Source organism: Rhinolophus hipposideros (genome assembly GCF_964194185.1).
Source record: "Rhinolophus hipposideros genome assembly, chromosome: 14".
NCBI lineage: Eukaryota > Metazoa > Chordata > Mammalia > Chiroptera > Rhinolophidae > Rhinolophus > Rhinolophus hipposideros.
The window spans coordinates 16,114,589-16,133,087 of record NC_138060.1 but is presented as its reverse complement, the minus strand read 5'-3'; the positions used below and the strand labels follow the sequence as shown (position 1 = coordinate 16,133,087).

General features: G+C 37.6%; 2 protein-coding genes across 2 annotated transcripts in view; one reads left to right on the top strand and one right to left on the bottom strand.

Moving 5' to 3' along the window:
- DNAH12 (dynein axonemal heavy chain 12) overlaps window positions 1-8,497 on the bottom strand; it is a 175,544-nt gene extending 167,047 nt beyond the window's left edge. Inside the window, exons 1-2 of the mRNA XM_081072623.1 lie at window positions 8,316-8,497; window positions 1,854-2,056 (exon numbers count right to left, since the gene is read on the bottom strand). Coding sequence (XP_080928749.1) covers window positions 1,854-2,023 — 170 coding nt within the window. The 5' untranslated portion in view covers window positions 2,024-2,056; window positions 8,316-8,497. The remainder of the gene's footprint in view (window positions 1-1,853; window positions 2,057-8,315) is intronic.
- Window positions 8,498-8,765: 268 nt separating this feature from the next.
- PDE12 (phosphodiesterase 12) lies at window positions 8,766-17,080 on the top strand. The gene is made up of 3 exons (XM_081072957.1): window positions 8,766-10,189; window positions 10,569-10,647; window positions 11,356-17,080. Exons 1-3 carry the CDS (start codon window positions 8,882-8,884, stop codon window positions 11,796-11,798), a joined length of 1,830 nt encoding a protein of 609 aa, XP_080929083.1. The 5' UTR covers window positions 8,766-8,881; the 3' UTR covers window positions 11,799-17,080.
- The last annotated feature ends 1,419 nt before the right edge of the window (window positions 17,081-18,499 follow it).

The window sequence follows — 18,499 nt, the reverse complement described above, 5'->3', positions numbered from 1 at the left end:
TCCCACTATCTTTTGTCTTCACAGTGCCTATCATTATCTAAAAGGTTAATATACTTTTAAAAAAATATATCTACTGTCTGTCTCCTCCCATTAGCATATAAGCTTCCCTAAAGACACAGTCCTTTGTGTTGTGTTCTCTATTGTCTCCCCAGTAACAAGCACAGCGTCTATGTACCATTAGGTACTTAATGTCTGCTAAATAAACTGATATGAGAAATATGTAGAAAGAGTTAAAGACACACGAAGGGGATTAAGAGAAGGCTTTCCAGAGGAGGTGATGTGGAGACTAAGCCTTAAAGTACTAGTAGAAAGATTAAGACAAAAATACCTTCCAGTGAAGGAAACTGCCTGGAGCAATTGTGAAATTTATCTTTTACTAAACTGTGAAAAATATATTCATGGAACTGCAAGTAGTTCAACATGACAGTATGAGAAAATGAAAGGTTTTGGAGTAAGAACAATATGTAACTCCTAAGGAAACCCCATCTCTCTACTCTCTAAGTCTACTGAAACATTGAGTAGTCTTAGAAATGAAGTGAGTAAAGGATCTTTAATAATACATATACTGATATTAGTTAATATAGCCCATAAACTTGAATTTAAATACGATTAAATGATTGATAAACTAATAAAAATGTAAATCTAAAGAAGTTATATAACTAACAGACCTGTTTTAATTGTAAGGCAAGTAAAATTTGCAAAAATTTAAATTAAATTAGCAACAATATGATTGTTAACAATGTAACAGATACTAAAACTTAGTCAGTTGCAAAAGATATGTATAAATGAGGCAAACCAAGAAGGGATAGAGAATGTAGAAAGAGAAGCAGAAATCCACCAGAGAGAAATTTCCCATTCCATAGTTGAGTGTTAGGTTAGAATAGTATAGATGAGATCAATGTCTTTTTCTTCTTATTTATCCCCAGAGCTGAGCAGAGTCAGGTATGTAGGAAACGCCCAGTGACTGGTGAAATGAACTGAACCATCCTTATCACAGCCTTTGGTAGCTAGCACCTAAATTTGTTTTAATTTCCACTAAATTGGAGGTGGGAGGGCAGGATGTTGGACTATATTTTCTTTTGAATATAAAAAAAATTAAGTACAAGTAGTTTCAAGATATTTTATTAAGTATTTGCAATGCTATTCAAATGCAATGCTATTCGTAGAGTCCCAATTATTTGGTTTTACTTTCAGGGATCAGTATGGTTATAATACATTGAGTGAAAGAATAGTGTGGTGCTTAAAGTATATGAATTCTAGAACCAGACTTCTGGGGTCCAACCCCAGCTGTGTGACTTTGGGCAAGTTACTTAACTTCTCTGTACCTCACTTTACTCATCTATAAAATAGAGATAACAATAGTGCCCATCTTATAGGACTGTTGTGAGAAGTTTAGGTGAAGTGATCAAAATAATGCTTAGAGTAAACACTGATTAGAGTAAGGAATATACCAGAGGTGCCAAAAAATGTATACAAGTGAACACTTTGGTCAATGTTGCTCAAGGAATAGTTTGCTGTAATCAGAAGTGTCTGGACGCTGATGGTAACCACTTTGAGCACCTCTTGTAATTGCAGAAGTCAAATGTGACTTGTATTCATCTTTCGTTGTTGGTATATATTGAGCACTATAGTGTTAACACAGTTTTCCTTTCTTAGCATGTGTATATTTTTTTTGCAACTTCTATGTCATTTATTATCAGTATGATTACTTTTTCAATTGTTTTCCTAATTGAGCTTTAAGATGGCATTTTGCCCTTCAAAAACCTACAAAGTTAAAACTTTTTATGAGAATATGAACACTAATCATTTTACTTGAATTCCAAACAAGAATTATTTACTAATATGCTACTTACACTAATTGATTAATTGTCTTCTTCTGCTCCTTGGATCTTCTGTAATTCAGCAGCTTACTTTGCGTTGAGGTGTCAACACCTGTGTTTTCAGGGGGGCCAACAATGGGAGGTAACTTCAAGTTCAGAGCCTCCTTTTCTGCTGCAATGGCAGCTTTGTTTGGATCTGACATCTTGCTCCCCTAAAGATTAAAATACTCTATATTCTAAGGAGAAAAAGTCCATAAAGCCATTATTGTAAAAGACAGCTTTCAGTATATTCATAACATATCTTATATATCAATACCAAAAATACTAGGCCTGTTTAGATCTTCCTCCCAAGTATGGCATTAGTCTCAAGAATGGCTGTTGAAATAAATGGGTAGGGATTCCTGTTAGAGATCTACTACCCACTTGCTAAGGAAAAATGAAGCCAGTCACCTCCATGTTAGGGCTTCAGTTTCCTGAAAGATGAAATTAAGGAACTAGATTATATGCACTCTGAATACCTCACAATTCTAAAATTCTGGGTTCAAAATTTCCCACAAATTTTGACACAAATCACAAAAACAAAAGACACAAATCACAAAAACAAAAGACCCAGTTGTTGAGGTATAATCCCTCTCCCCACAAACCAGCTTAATATCATTAATATTTAAACATCAATATCATATCTTAGTCTCGCTACCTTCCAAGAAAGTAATATCTATAATCAAGCCAAAATAGGCATACTTAATGCATAAAAAATCTAAAATTTCATGCAAATGCTGAACAATTATCTGTGATACCAACTGCATTTCCCGCGGATGCCCACAGAATTTGGAGATACCAGCCTTGAAAAAGAAGGTATTTCTGTTGGCACCCAACTCATGATCTCCTGGCCTGGGAGGAGGTGAAGAGAAAAGCGGGACAAGGAAGTACCTGTCTGTGTTTCACTACTTCCCAGCTGCACAGGTAAGAGGGAAACGTTTTGAGCTTCTCCTCTGACGAAAGGAAGAAGGAAAACAAGGAGTGAAACCTCTAGAACCCCACCACTCTCTCGGCCAAGCTGGGCCGCCGCCTGTCGTGTAGATACTAAGCTGTCGCCATAGAAACTGTCGCGGTCGCAGTTGAAGAGACTAAGTAAAGGTTGCCTGAGAGGCAGTTGCTGAGCTGCGACAGATTAGGAGTACCTGTCACAACAATTCTTTACTCAAGTAAATGGAGGTTGGGTGAGATTTTGTTTACCTAACTGCCTTTCCTTGGAAAGGGTCCAAGGAATCAGGATCTTCAAATCGTGGAAAACTGCAGGACTGGATATTTGGATCTTTTGGAAGATAGATTCATGTAAACACTCTGTCAAAGGAGTATCAAGTTTTCAAGTGTCCCTACAGTGGCTTCCCTATAAATATTGTAACTAATCAACAATATAATTTATCTTGTTTCTATATTTGGTATTTGTTTACAGCACTTTTCTTTCAGGAAATCCTTGGCAAAAAAGGTTAAGATGTGTAAATTTTATGAGTATGCTTGGGAGAGAGAAATGTGAAACTTTGCTATTTGAGACTGCTGAATGGATACTCCCATCTAAACGATAATAGCCTAAATACTATGTGCATACATAAAATGGGGGGATGAATAAGTCCTGGTGGTGTACTGGTGGAGGCTTATTCATTCAACAAGTATCTGAGCATCTTGTATGTGCTAGTCACCATGTAAAGAATTTTCTTTACTGAGAGTACACCCTACATTATTGTGTGTGAGGGAATAAACAAATTAAATATACTTGTAGCAGCAACTACCTTTCTGTAGAAAACAAAATACTTATATAAGTATGTGACAGTTCTCTGACATATCTCTACAAAAACTAACAGAACAGCAGTCTTTTATGTTATACATGCATCTTCTCCCAATTATTTAATCAACACTAATCCAGTGCTGCTGTGAAGAAATTTTGCAGACATAAGTCAAGTCCCTAATAAACTGACATTAATCTAGGGAAATTATCTGGGTTGCCTGACTCAATCAAAATACTTGTATAAGTATGTGACAGTTCTCTGACATATCAATCAGTGCAAGTCTTTTTAAAAAGAAGGCTTCGGCATGCCCTGAGTCAGACTCCAAACATTGGCTAACTATAATTACTCTCCCTCTCTGGATTTTCCCTTCCTGACAGCCTGCCCTACAGACCTTGGATTTACCTAACCAGGACCTACAATTGCATAAGCAAATTCCTTGTAATAAATACACACACACACATGAATACATATAGGGGATATATATAATCTACTTGTTCTTCCTTTCCTCATTAAGCTCTGACTAATACAACATATAGCTTTTTAAAACAACTTTATGTAGGTATAATTTACATACTCTAAAATTCACCATTTTAAAGTATAAACTTCAATTATTTTTTAGGAAATTTATAGTTATGCAACCATTACCAAGATACAGCTCTAAAACATTTCCATCACTGCAAAGGCTTCTCTCAGGTTCATATGCAGTCAATGTCCACTCCCACCTCCAGTGCAGGCAAACACTGATTTGTTTTCTCTATGAATTTGTAATTTCTGAAAATTTCATGTAAATGGGACCATATATTATGGAGTCTTCTGTCTTCTTTCACTTAATGATGTGTTTGTGGTTCATCCATGTGTAGTATGCAACAGGAATTCATTCCTTTTTATTGCTGGATAGTCTTCCATTATATTACATGAATATATTATATTCGGTTTATCCATTCATCAGTTGATGTACATTTGGATTGTTTCCAGTTTGGGGCTACTATGAATAATCCTGCCATGAACATTCATATACAATGAATATACGTATACATTTCTTGATAGAAACCTAGAGTGGAATTGCTGGGTTGAATGATTAAGTCTTTTAAGAAACTGTCCAACTATTTTCCAAAGTGGTAGATTTTACATTGATGCTAGCAAAGATCTTCTCCTATGTCTTCTCCTAGTTTTAGATTATACACTTAGATCTGTGATCCATTTAATTTCTGTATGTGGTGAGAGGTATGGATCCAAGTTCATTTTTTTGAGTGTGTGTGTGTGTGTGTGTGTGTGTGTTTTCCAGTACCATTTGTTGAAAACGCTGTTCTTTCTCCACTGAATTTCCTTGGCATCTTTGTTGAAAAAAATCAGCTGACCATAATGTAAGGGTTTCTTTCTGGACACTCAATTCTATTCCATTGATCTATACGTCTATCTTTATACCAATACTACACCATCTTGATTACTGTAGTTTTAATAAGAATGGCTAATTTTAAAATTGGGTAGTGTTTAGTGCTCCAACTTTGTTCTTTTATAAAAAGAAGTAAGTATCTTTGACCATTCTAGGTCCTTTATGTTTCTGTATAAATTTTAGAATCAAGTTATCAATTTCTCCAAAAGAGGCAGCTGGGATTTTAACAAATATTTTGCTTTGAAGGAAAGGAAAACATATGTTAACTATCTAAACATATATAATTTGAAGCTTAAAATCCTTCCTTAAAAGCTCTATTTCTAAGGGTTAGAAATACTACTTATGAGAACAGATAAATAATCAGAAAGCCTTGATTATATAAAAGCACTTATGGATATGACACCAAAAGTGATGCTAATACTACACAAAAAGTTTCTTCTACTTCTTAATAAAAATGCTGAAGACGTTAAAAGAACTTACCAGACTTGGTATGCATAATACCACGTATTGTTCATTTCAAAATTAAAAATGGGATTACAGGGAAAATGAGTTCATATGCTTAAGAGTTCTTCATGAAGCTAAACTGTAACAGGTTTTACCTAGGTTCTTTGATTGAATTTCTTCAAACTAATTTTTTGATTGTTGTTATATTAACATTAATTATACCTTATATTAAATTATATAGCTATATCGCATATTATATATACTATGCTACATACTACATATAATATACAATGTAGTCGTTATACATTACAAAGACTATTTTAAAATATAAGAAACAAATAGCACTGTTGGTAGGAATGTAAATTGGTTCAGCCACTATGGAAAACAGTACAATGCTTCCTCAAAAGTTAAAATAGAACTACCATATGATCCAGCAATTCCACTTCTGGGTACATAGTCAAAGGAAACAAAATCAGTATCTCAAAAAGGTATCTGAACCCCCATGTTCATTGCAGCATTATTTATAATAGCCAAGACATGGAAATAACCTAAGTATAAGTATCCATCGATGGATAAATGGATAAAGACAATGCAAAATATATAGAAATAGATATAGCTATAACAATATTATTCAGCCATAAAAGAAGGTAATCTTGTCTTTATGACAATGTGGATGGGCCTTGAGGGCATTATGCTAAGTGAAGTAAGTCAGACAAAGACCAATACTATATGATCTCACTTATGTGCAATCTTAAAAAGAAAAAAAAACTGAATTCATAGATACAGAGAACAAACTGGTGGTTGCCAGAGGTGGGGGAAGATGAGACTGCAGGGGACTGCGGGAAATGGGTGAAGGTGGTCAAAAGGTGAAAACTTCCAGTTACAGGATAAACAAGTTCCAGGGATGTGATGTATAACATGGTGACAATAGTTAATAATACTATACTATATATTTAAAAGTTGCTAAGAGGATAGATCTTAAAAGTCCTCATCACAAGAAAAAAATTGTAACTATGTGAGGTGATGGACCTTAACTAAATTTATTGTGGTAATCATTTAGCAATATATATATATATATATCAAATCATTATGTTGTATACCTTGGATTAATGCAATGTTATATGTCAATTGTATCTCAATAAAACAAAAAAATTTAATTTTAAGGATACAAATAAATAGAAGACATTGGTCCCTTAAATAAAAAGCAAATGGAAATTATTAAATTTTGAATATCTGAGGAAGATTACCCGAAGTGATATTACCAGGTACTGCTCAAAATTTCTGAGTGCTGTAACATGCTATAACTCAAAACTATAGTATCCCATTGACCTTAAAGGAAGAGAGAAGCATATTAATGATTTATGGTGTTATCTGACAGTGTTATTAACCGAAGTGAAGGTAATCACAAGAAACTAGTCTTCACAAGCTAATCTTTGCAGATATATGTGCAAGTAACAAGAATAACTCCATTTTCCCTAACTTTTGATTAGTGAACATTAGCTTGTATTTCTTGGTACGGACTGAGAATGGATGAATAAAGTGATTTGTATTAGCTGCTTCTCCTTTTGGTATCGGGGACAGCATAGTGTTGGTTCAGTCTTCCAATCTCAAATTTTAATTATATAATTATATATAATTTTGTATATAATTATGCTATAATTTAGCCTCATAAAAAGATAGCTTCAAACACGCCAACATAATGTATTATTTTCAAGTCTGTTGAGTTCAAATTAAACTTTCTTTGGAAAGTTGTGGCACTTCCAGAACACTTTCAGACACTTTCTCTTGAAAGAATTGACAAAAGATAGTGAAAAGAGGAAGGTACTGAACCACGGGTATACTGCATTCCTATTTGCGTAAAAGTGCACAGAAGTCAGGAGTGAAAGGATTACTTTCTTTCTCTCTGGATATGTTTTAATCTTTCAAAAAAAAAAAAAACACCTAAAAGCACCAAGTATGGCACTAAGGTATCTCAAAACCAGGATTAAGAGTCCGCTACAGGGTTAAATTAGATCATGCTTGCTTGAAGGAAACTCACATTTTTCTAACAGGGCTTTTATGTTTACGTAGGCCGATTTAAGATTCAGTGCCATAGAGTTGCATGAAGGAAAATGCTGGGGATAAAAAAAAAAATGTCCTTTTAAAATTCATATTGCTAAATGTGGGTACTACAAACTGGAGTACTGAGACTTAGTTTCTTCCTTCCCTAGGTCAGTTAGCCAGTTGATACAATGCAATGACTTTTATCCCTATACTGTAGCCCTGGACTCCATAAATATGATCAGTATCCAGTCAGTCACCTGTCAAACTGGTGGGGGCGGGGGCAGGGAAGAATAGGAATAGCAATTGCAAATGACTGCAAAATTCATCCTTCTTGTAGAACACAGTTCTGAAGGTTTACTTTCCTCATAGTAAGCCGGGGGGGAGAAGCTATGGCTTACTGTTAGACATCCAATAAACATTCTAGTTGTAGAACATGGTAAAGTGTATACAAACAGATCCTTTGTCAAGAGAAGCGACTTCTCCATTTGTTCTTTGAATTTTCAAGGGTTTTTCTTCTTCAGTTAATCACAGCATGCTAATTATATTAAACATAACATCACTCTATTTTTTGAAATACTTGCTTCCTTTGGCTTTCAGTGAAGCTACACTTATTTCTTACTGGCCATTCCGTCTCCTGTCATTCACTCAGCTCTGTCTGTGACCTTGAACAGGCACCTTAATCTCGCTCGGCCTCATACCTATAAAGGCCGTTTTTAGCACAGTCACCACTCATTAAATGGGAGTTATATACTGGTCGTTGTTATTAACTACCACAAAGCTTCAGCTCCGCGCGCTGGCGTTTGCCCGGCCTTAGGGAACCCGCCACACCTCACAAGAGGGCGAGCAGAGTCGGGAACTCTGTAGAGAGGAAATGGGCGACGCTTTCCACGCCCGGAGCTTGGCTGGCAGTCCGGGTGGACGTCCCTACGCTCTCGCGCAGTTCAGCACCCGACAACGCTAAGAGAATGGAGGCGGTTACAATCCAAGCAAAGCTCCCGCCGCCTTCAGGGAAGCGGAACCCGTGACACCGCCCAGCCACTTCCGCTTTGGCGTACTTTCCCTTCTGTCCTCTAATAGCACTTTCGATAAAAATATGCAGCCTATTATTTCCCTCTGGCGCCTCTATATATTTTCTTCCTTTTCCCCTCTTTATGATTCATGCTGAAGATAAAAATTAAGCTGGGAGCTACTAGAGACAGACGTGGCTATGGAAAAGAGAAGGCGAGCGGACTTGGCGAAAGTGCGTGTTCCGAGCACCTGCGCCCTCGCTTCGCCTGCCGGAAGTTGCGGGGCTGAATGGGTCCCGGAGCCGGCGGCTGCAGCGCCTCTGTTTCCACCCGAGGTTTAGCGGCTGTTCGGCCGCCTGTCTCCTCCGCCGCGGGGCCACCAGGTTCATGTGGAGGCTCCCAGGCGTCCGCGCCGCGCTTCGTGGATTCCGCGCGGCCGTAGAGCGGTACAGTCGGGCCGAGGCGGCCACTGAGACGGCGGCGGGCGCGATGGAGCGCGCTGTCGTGCGCTGTGTGCCCTCGGAGCCTAAGCTAAGCCTGTCGTTCGCGCTGGCAGACGGCAGCCACAAGAACATGCAGCGCGACCAGAGCGAGCCGCTGGGTCGGGCTCTCAGCCGGATCGCCACCAACGCCCTCAAAGGCCACGCTAAGGCGGCTGCCGCCAAGAAGAACAGGAAGAACCGGCCCGGCGCGAGCGTCAGCGGGGCCTGCGTGGGGCCGGGGCCCGAGCCGGCGGCGGCCTGCGAGCCGGTGGTGAAGCTGTACTACCGGGAGGAAGCCGTGGCTGAAGACGTGCTCAACGTGGACGCCTGGCAGGACGGCGCGGTGCTGCAGATCGGCGATGTCAAGTACAAGGTGGAGCGCAACCCGCCCGCCTTCACCGAGCTGCAGTTGCCACGCTACATCATGGCCGGCTTCCCCGTGTGCCCCAAGCTCAGCCTCGAGTTTGGGGATCCCGCCGGCTCCCTCTTCCGCTGGTACAAGGAAGCCAAACCCCGCTCGGCGGAGCCTGAGGGCGGGGGCCCCTCGTCTCCGTCTCCCTCTTCGCCCTCTCCTCGGTGGACGGAAACGGGTCTGGACGAGCGCGTCTACACCCCGTCCAATGCCGACATCGGCCTACGGCTCAAGCTTCATTGCACCCCAGGCAATGGGCAGCGCTTCGGGCCGAGCCGAGAGTTGGAAAGTGTGTGTCCAGTGGAGGCCGGGCCCGGCACTTGCACCTTTGATCACCGGCACCTCTACACCAAGAAGGTGACGGACGACGCTCTCATCCGCACGGTTTCCTACAACATACTGGCTGACACGTACGCCCAGACCGAGTTCTCGCGGACCGTCCTGTACCCCTACTGTGCCCCTTACGCCCTGGAGCTCGACTACCGCCAGAACCTTATCCAGAAAGAACTCACCGGCTACAACGCCGACGTCATCTGTTTGCAGGAGGTTGACCGCAACGTGTTTACTGACAGCTTGGTGCCGGCCCTCGAGGCCTTTGGGCTGGAGGGCGTGTTCCGAATCAAGCAGCAGGAAGGCCTCGCCACTTTCTACCGAAAGTCCAAGTTCAGCCTCCTTAGCCAGCATGACATTTCTTTCCATGAAGCCCTGGAGTCCGACCCACTTCACAAAGAACTGCTGGAGAAGTTAGTTCTGTACCCCTCGGCGCAGGAGAGGGTGCTCCAGAGATCCTCTGTCCTTCAGGTAAAGCAGCTCACTCCCCCAAGCCCTTTACGTTCTCCTCTGTTTTTAGGGCCTTGGAAAGGGGAGGAGGTGGGGCTGCTTATAACTGAGCTGAAACAATCCAGATTTTACTGAAAGTTAACAATACATTGAGCAGAATATGAAGGTAACAGGCTACTTTATAAAAAAAGGCAAGTTCTTATGGTGTTAGGTTTAGATTGTGGAACAAAGGCTCTCATGACTGGAAAATCAGAGTTCCTTCTGAAGTGGGTGGCCTTTTAATGTCTAAGCTAGAAATGAAACGCAGAAATGAGATAACATTACCGTTATCCAGAACATCAAAAAAGCAACAGCTAAAACATGACAAAACTGAAGTCTTGGCGCTTTCTATTTGTTTCAGGTTTCTGTTCTTCAGTCTACAAAGGACTCTTCTAAAAAGATATGTGTTGCTAATACCCATCTCTACTGGCATCCCAAAGGTAGGTTTTACTGGTTTTCACAGGTGACCTAAACATGGTGACTTAAGGTCAGTAAAGCTGTTTTACACGAATATATATATATATATATGTATATATATATATGTATATATTCAGGTTTTTTAGATATAATTGACTATAGCACTATACAAGTTTAAGTTGTATAGCATAATGACTTGACTTACACATATTGTGAAATAATTATCACAACAAGTTTAGTTAACATTTATCACCTCATATAGATACCAAAAAAAAAGTTTTTTCTTGTGATGAGAACTTTCAGGATTTACTCTCTTAGCAATTTGCAAGTATTACCATACAGCAGTGTTAGCTACCCCGGGTGCCAAAAAAATGTATACACATGACTTGTATTCATCTTTTGTTATCGATATATATAGAGTATTACAATTTTAATAGTTTTTTTCCTTTCTTAAAATGTGTATACATTTTTTGGCACTCTCTGTTTAGCTGTCATGTACATCACATCCCCAGGACTTATTTATCTTATAGCTGGAAGTTTGTACCTTTTGACCACCTTCATCCAATTTCCCCCCTACACACACACACACACACACACACACACACACACGCACACACGCAAATATATATCTTGAATGTCACCCAGACACTGTAGTTTGTGAGTTTTTAAATTTTTTTTTAACTTAAAGGCAACTTAATAAGTACTTACATTCGTGTTTTTTATATTCACAGGTGGGTACATTCGTCTCGTTCAAATTGCCATCGCCTTGGCTCACATTAGACATGTCTCATGTGATCTGTATCCTGGCATACCAGTTATATTTTGTGGGGACTTTAATAGTACCCCATCAACAGGAATGTATCATTTTGTCATCAGTGGCAACATTCCAGAGGATCATGAAGATTGGGCTTCCAATGGTGAAGAGGAACGATGCAACATGTCTCTTACCCATTTCTTGAAACTGAAAAGTGCTTGTGGTGAACCTGCTTACACAAATTACGTTGGTGGCTTTCATGGATGTCTGGATTACATTTTCATTGACTTAAAAGCTTTAGAGGTTGAACAGGTGATTCCACTACCTAGTCATGAAGAAGTTACCACCCACCAGGCCTTACCTAGTGTTTCCCATCCCTCTGATCACATAGCACTTGTATGTGATTTAAAATGGAAATAGATTTGTGTTTAATGGAATTTAAGTCTGCTTTAGTAGGAAATTTAATACAAATCAAAGTTTATGTGTAACCTTCAAAAAGGAAAACTAGACACTAAGGTAAACTGTTCTTACCCTACTAGTTATGTTCCAGTGTCTTCATTACATGATTGTTCATAATCTTTGCATAACATAGTTTCTCTACCCTTTTTTTCCCTACACTTGGAGGAAAAACAAATATATTTATGACTGGCAGGAAGAACATTGAATTATTGTGTACATTTTATAAGTACTTTTTTTTAGCTAGTAATTAAGAATTTTATAAAAAAACATTTGAATTATGCTCTAATTTTTCTATCATAACACATTTCAAATTGAATCATGTTTATATAATTACGGAAAAAATACAAGTTAAGGTGAGAGGCCTAAGTTCTGACACACGAAAGGAATTAGGGTCTACCTCTACCTCAGTTTGGTTAGCAATTTAGTACAACTTCAGAGCTTTAACAAAAGATTCAAATATACCATCACCAATTATTATTGCTTCCCATCTTTCATTTTTGAATTAACATATTCTCATTCTCTTATTTTTAGGATTATAGTTTTTAGTGTATGGTACATATGGACTTATAGTATTCTCATTCTTACTACAGCTCATTGTAACTTTTAGGATACAAGCACTTAGTATTCAAAGTAATAGCAACAAAGTCGACTTGATCCCATTGTCTTTAATAACTCTTGCCCATGAAAAATGTTCATAAATCAACAGTGTATTTGACCATGTGATATTTGAGAATATAGCACAATACATTAAGAGAAACTACCTACTGATGTGGGCTTTAAATTTTAGATGAACTACTGAGCATTTCTATCCTAGAGGTATTTTTGAAATTGTTGGTTTTTATAAAGAGGAGAAAGGGAAGTAGGTGGCTTTTGAACATCTCTGAAATAAACAATTTCTTTAGTATATGTGCTGCCGAAGCGAGCACGACAATTTCTTTTATAGATTTGAGCATTATAGTTTGAGTTACAGAGAAATACTGTATATATAATTTATACACTAAAAAAAATTTAACACGAAGCCAAACTCTTTAAAATTAGAAATTCCAGTTTTACTGAACAGGGTCTAGACCAGAGTACTAACTGGACTTCTAACTCAATTATCGCCATACCTAATTTATAATGTTTTGGCTGCTGCTCTTGGATGTTCTGGATAACTGTAATGTTAGCTCATCTCTGCATTTCATTTCTAGCTTAGAGATTAAAAGCCCACCCAGTTCAGAAAGAGCTCTGCTTTTCCAGTCATGAGAGCCTTTGTTCCACATTCTGTCATCTCTAAACCTAACACCATAAGAACTTTCCTCTTTTGATAAAGTAGCCTGTACTTTCATAGTCTGCTCACTACCCAATCAACGTATTGTTAACTCATAGTTTAGTAAGTTTGAGAATGTCAGAGGATTTTACCTGCACTTCAGATTGAACCTTGAAGTACTTAAGTATGTGAAGCGAAAAGTTAAGGTGGCAGTTTCTTGGGATCTTGTTTAGAAAAAGCTGTGAATGAAAAATTAATGATACCGAATTGTGCTTTCCTAAATACCATTTTAAAAGCATTTTAACATTAGTTTACAAGTCATAAATAATATATTAAAAATCCAGAATCTGATTCTTTTGCAAAATATTTTTTTTCTTTTTTAAAACTTGGTTTTGGTCTGCTTTCAAACAAATATGTTGATAGGACTCTTACAGTAACTGAGAGAAAACAGAAAGCTTTTAAGCAAAACGTTGAGAAACATCTTGGGGAAAAAAATTGTAACATGACATACTTATGCCCATGAAAAAAAACATGGGTTCTATATTAATAACATGGCTAGCTAATGTTATTAATGAACTCTGTTCTAATGAACTTTGTTCAGAAAAACTCTTAAGCACTTATCAAGCATTCCACATCCAAAATCTTTAAATTTGTTATTTGCTAACTAAACAGTGTGATCAGATTGTATACAGGCATTTCAGAATATTAGAATATGGAATATTATGAAGTGCTATACACTCTGGTTAAATTTTCAGTATACAGATATGTTAGTATGATTGCAGTCCAAAGGTAGGGAACACTAAGAAAACTGAATAAATAGCATACCAAAATTTCCTTGTATTCATGAGTTAGAATAAAGCGTTATTCAGAAATGTAATTTTAAAGTATCTAACGCCATCTTTGTGACTGAATTTTTTTATTACATTTGGATTTTTAGTACATTTAATTTTAATAAAATACGGAAAGTCTAGCAACTCTGTGGTAAACCACATTTTATGATGTCACAAGTTCTTGCTGTAGGAATTACAGCAATATAAAATTCCAAAAATTTATATTGGTTATAAATGACTAAGAATATTGTAGAACCACATTATCCTGTTCTGTGAACTCTTGCACAGTTGCCACTACAGACGTATACACTGGTAGTTCATAACTTATTAACAAATCATTTCTGGCTATAATGTAATGTTTAAATTCTGAGTACTAAAATCAGTTGTTTCAAAATTCCAAGAATTTTACTGGGTTGTAACTTTTCTGAGAACTAAAGCCTTAGATCAGAATGTGATGGTTCAGTGTGGAAGTAGATTTCTGCAGAACTTGATACAGGGAGAGAGGGTCCAAAAAACACTACTGTGGGAGGGTCTTCCTGGTGGAAACTGACACCTTTAGATGTCATATTCTCCAGCTGTGAAAGAGGCAGAGGTTCCCACAAACTACTTTGAGACAAAACCAAAACCAAAATATAATGAAAGTTAAAAGTTTACTAGTTTATCACAAGATTCAAGTGACAATAGGGAAAATCTTTCCTTTAAAAAATTATAGCTAACACTCATTTTCTAAATAATTTAAAAACATTTAAGTGTTTTGAAATATTTAATATTTTGCCCAATACAGTACTAGAAGGAAACACTATCTAGATTACGTTTCATTTTCGGAGAGGAAACAACTTTAAGAGCTTTAACTGATTGGTAATACTCCAATTCTGCGGTCCCACTTTATGAGAAAGTCCATGCTTTATTGAAGGTGTTAGAGCTGTATTAATTTGGGTGATTTTTATAGCACTAACTACAGAATAACAATACTACCTTAACAAGTGAAATTCACATAAAACTAACCATTTTAAAGTATATTATTCCATTGCATTTAGTACATTCACAATGTGGTGTAAGCATCATCCCTAGTTCCGAAACTTTAATCGCCCAAAAGGAAACCCCTTCCCCATTAAGAAGGCATTCCTCATTCTTCCCTCCCCTCCAGCCCCTGGCAACTACTGATCTTTCTGCCTCAATGGATTTCTCTATTCTAGATATTTCATACAAATGAAATCATACAGTATATAACCTTTTGTGTCTTGCTTCTTGAACTCAGCACAGCGTTTTTAAGGCTCATCCATTTTGTACCATTACTTCATTCCTTTGTATGGCTGAATACTACTCCATTGAATGGTTATACCACATTTTGATTATCCAAATGGGTATTTGGCTTGTTTCTACCTTTTGGCTATCGTGAATAATGCTGCCAGGAACATTTGTGTACAAGTTTTGTTTTGAACACCTGTTTTCAGTTCTTTCAGTTATATATCTTAGGGTAGATTACTGGGCCATGTGGTAATTGTTTAACTTTTTGAGAAACTGCCAAAATGTTTTCCACAGTGGCCACACCATTTTACATTCCTACCAGCAATGTATAAGAGTTTCAATTTCTCCACATTCTCACCAACTTATTTTACTTTCCTTAAAATTTTAGTCATCACAGTGGATGTGAAGTGGTATCCCTACCAAATGTATTCATTTTAAACTTGCATGGTCCAACCAATTATGTTGTAGCAGTCATGAACTAGATTATTCATAATGAATTATTATACAACCTCCTATATTTTTTTCCAGAGAGCTCATTTTCAACAATTCCTACATTATAAGCTTGTGTCAAGTTAGGTCAGTCTCCTTGCTTCTTTCCAAAAGATTTGGGAAGGAAAATGTTACAAAAAATAACCAAAGCCCTGAGTGTAAATAGAAAGAAGCCTAAGATAACAAACACAGCCATTTAACATTATGGGTCTACTTCAGTGATTTCAGAGACTGAATTTGCTCACTAACGTTGGCTTTTAAATGATTTAGCTACGTCCCACTATTAGCCACCACTTTTTAAATACCAATTTAGGTATAGAGTAGCAGACAGGGAGAATGCCTAAACACTAATTCCTGAGAAACTGAGATGACTTTAGCTGAATATACCTTACCAAATTACAATGTGTTATCATAAAATAAGACTAAACTCTGCTTATTAAAAATCTTAGGTCATCCAAAAAAACCTTAACATTCAAGATAAGTGCCGCATCCAGCGCAGACAGGAGGACTAGGCCTGAGAGGGAAGGAGGGGAAATTAAGAAAAACAGAGACAGGAAAGTTGGGATCAGGAGGTCCACTGTCCACGGATGGCAGAGCAGTGGCGCAGTTTTTATTTTTCACACGGTTTTTATACTGTCTAGTACAATTGTCTACTTAAGCAAATATTAGTAGAACTTTCTGTTATGTGCATTTGCAAGCCTGTATGTCTGCAGCTGTGATTGTGCTATCTTGTTCTTTCTGGGGGAGTATGCTGAGGCAAGGCGTCCCTTGGACTGACCTCGCAGGCTGCAAGGACCTTGTCAGCTTAAATCCTGCTCTCCACAATAAGCTTTAAAAAAGCGTATTGAGAGCTAATATGACATTCAAAATTGTAATATGGAAAAAATATTGTTGCAAGTTGGCCATCTTCAGTGTATTGAATCATATTGAAGCTAGAAGCTAAAATTAACACTTTATGTATAATCTTGAAATTGTAGACCTTAAAAATAAATCTTTTAGTTCAGTTCACTGATGCCACCTTAAACATAACTACCAACAGCTGGATTCATTCCAGCAAACTTAGATTATCAAAATCCATGTTCATAATGTCAGTTTTAGATTTTTGCTCACAATTTTCAATTTCCTTCAGAAACTTCACTGAAAAACTGAATCATGTCCCATCTTCTGTCATTTTGCATTGATTGTATGTCAAAGCGTTTACATTAATGCAATCCATTTTGCCCAGTAACTCATTTTAATGTTATCCTACACTGTTTCTGATGTATATCTCCTTACTGTATTGAACTATTTCTAGTTTGCATTTTTACTAATTTCATCTCATTTGCGTTCTTACTGTAATTGAAAATGGTTCAATAGGGAACTGGATAGGTTTTACTTAGTTGGCTTTCTCATTGGATGAACAATATACGTATTTTTCAAAGTACTGCATATAATCTCTATATTCCTGGGGAATAGTTGAAGAAATGATGTATCCAGGGACACAATTATTTAGAAATAAAACTGGCCCTTCCTCAGAAAAGCTGAGTTAAGGATAGTGCTTTGGATATCAAACCAAAGATTATTTCTGAAGGTATAGAATTTTTAAGAATTGTAAATAATGTAATTACATTATTTCCTTCCTGTTTATTATATACCTAAAGAAATCTGGCTTTTTGCATCCTGTGCCCCTTTTCTTCTCCTAAATTAAAGAATCTCATGATGCTTTGAGTTTTCAATCTAAATATTGATCTTTTTTCCTCTTTAAGGATTTTTTTTCTCGCTGCATGTCAACTGAATGGACAAAGACTGGCCCCCAAAAGAAACCCCATACTCATTAGCAAGTACTTCCATTTCCTCTTCCCCTCAGCTCCTGGCAACCACTCACCTACCTTTTGTCTCTGTTCTGGACATTTCATATAAATGGAATCATACAATTATGGAGTCTTTTGCAACTGGCTTCTTTCACTTGGTATGTTTTTAAGGTTCTTCTATGTTGTAGTTTGTATCAGTACTTCATTCCTTTTTATGATAATCCATTGTATGGACATACCATATTTTATCTCCATCTGTTGATGGGCATTTGGATTGCTTCCACTGTTTAGCTTCTATGAATAATGCTATACAGTAGACCTGTTTTCATTTCTCTTGGGCATATATTTAAAAATGGAATTGCTGGACCATATGGAAAATATTTAACCTTTTGAGGAACTGCCAGTTATCCAAAGCAATTGCACCATTTTGCATTCCCACAAACAATGTATGAGGGTTCCAATTTTTCTACATCACCAAAACTTGTTTTCTTTTTGATTGCAGCTATCCTAGTAACATCTCACTGTGGTTTTGATTTGCATTTCCCTGATGGCTAATGGTGTTCAGCATCGTTTTATGTGCTTGTTGGCCATTTCTGTATCTTTGGAGCCCACTTTAAAACTGTCTTTTTATTGTTGAACAATCCCCTCCCCCGCCCCCTTTTTTAAATCATCATCCCTCACCTCTTCAAGGCTATCCAAGAGGCAAATCTTGCTCAGTCTGTGCTTAATACCTCCCTAATTAGTTGAATGGCACTCAACCCAGCCTAAACAAGCGCTGCCACCGAAGTACTGGTCCGTTCCTGAGAGCCAGGTCCCTGACTGCAGACAGCAATGTTAAGCCACACACCAGCTGAGTACTTAGATGCCAATAATTTGCAGCATACCACGAGAAGTGCAGAAATCCCTAGCAAGGTCAAGGCACTTGACTCAACTGTACTGTAAAACATAAAGGACCTTGGAGACATTATTTACTACTATAATTAGTATAATCAGTAGAATTACTGTCTTAATCATTCTTAACTGAGTGCAGATTGTTGCTTTTGCTGTTGATTTCTC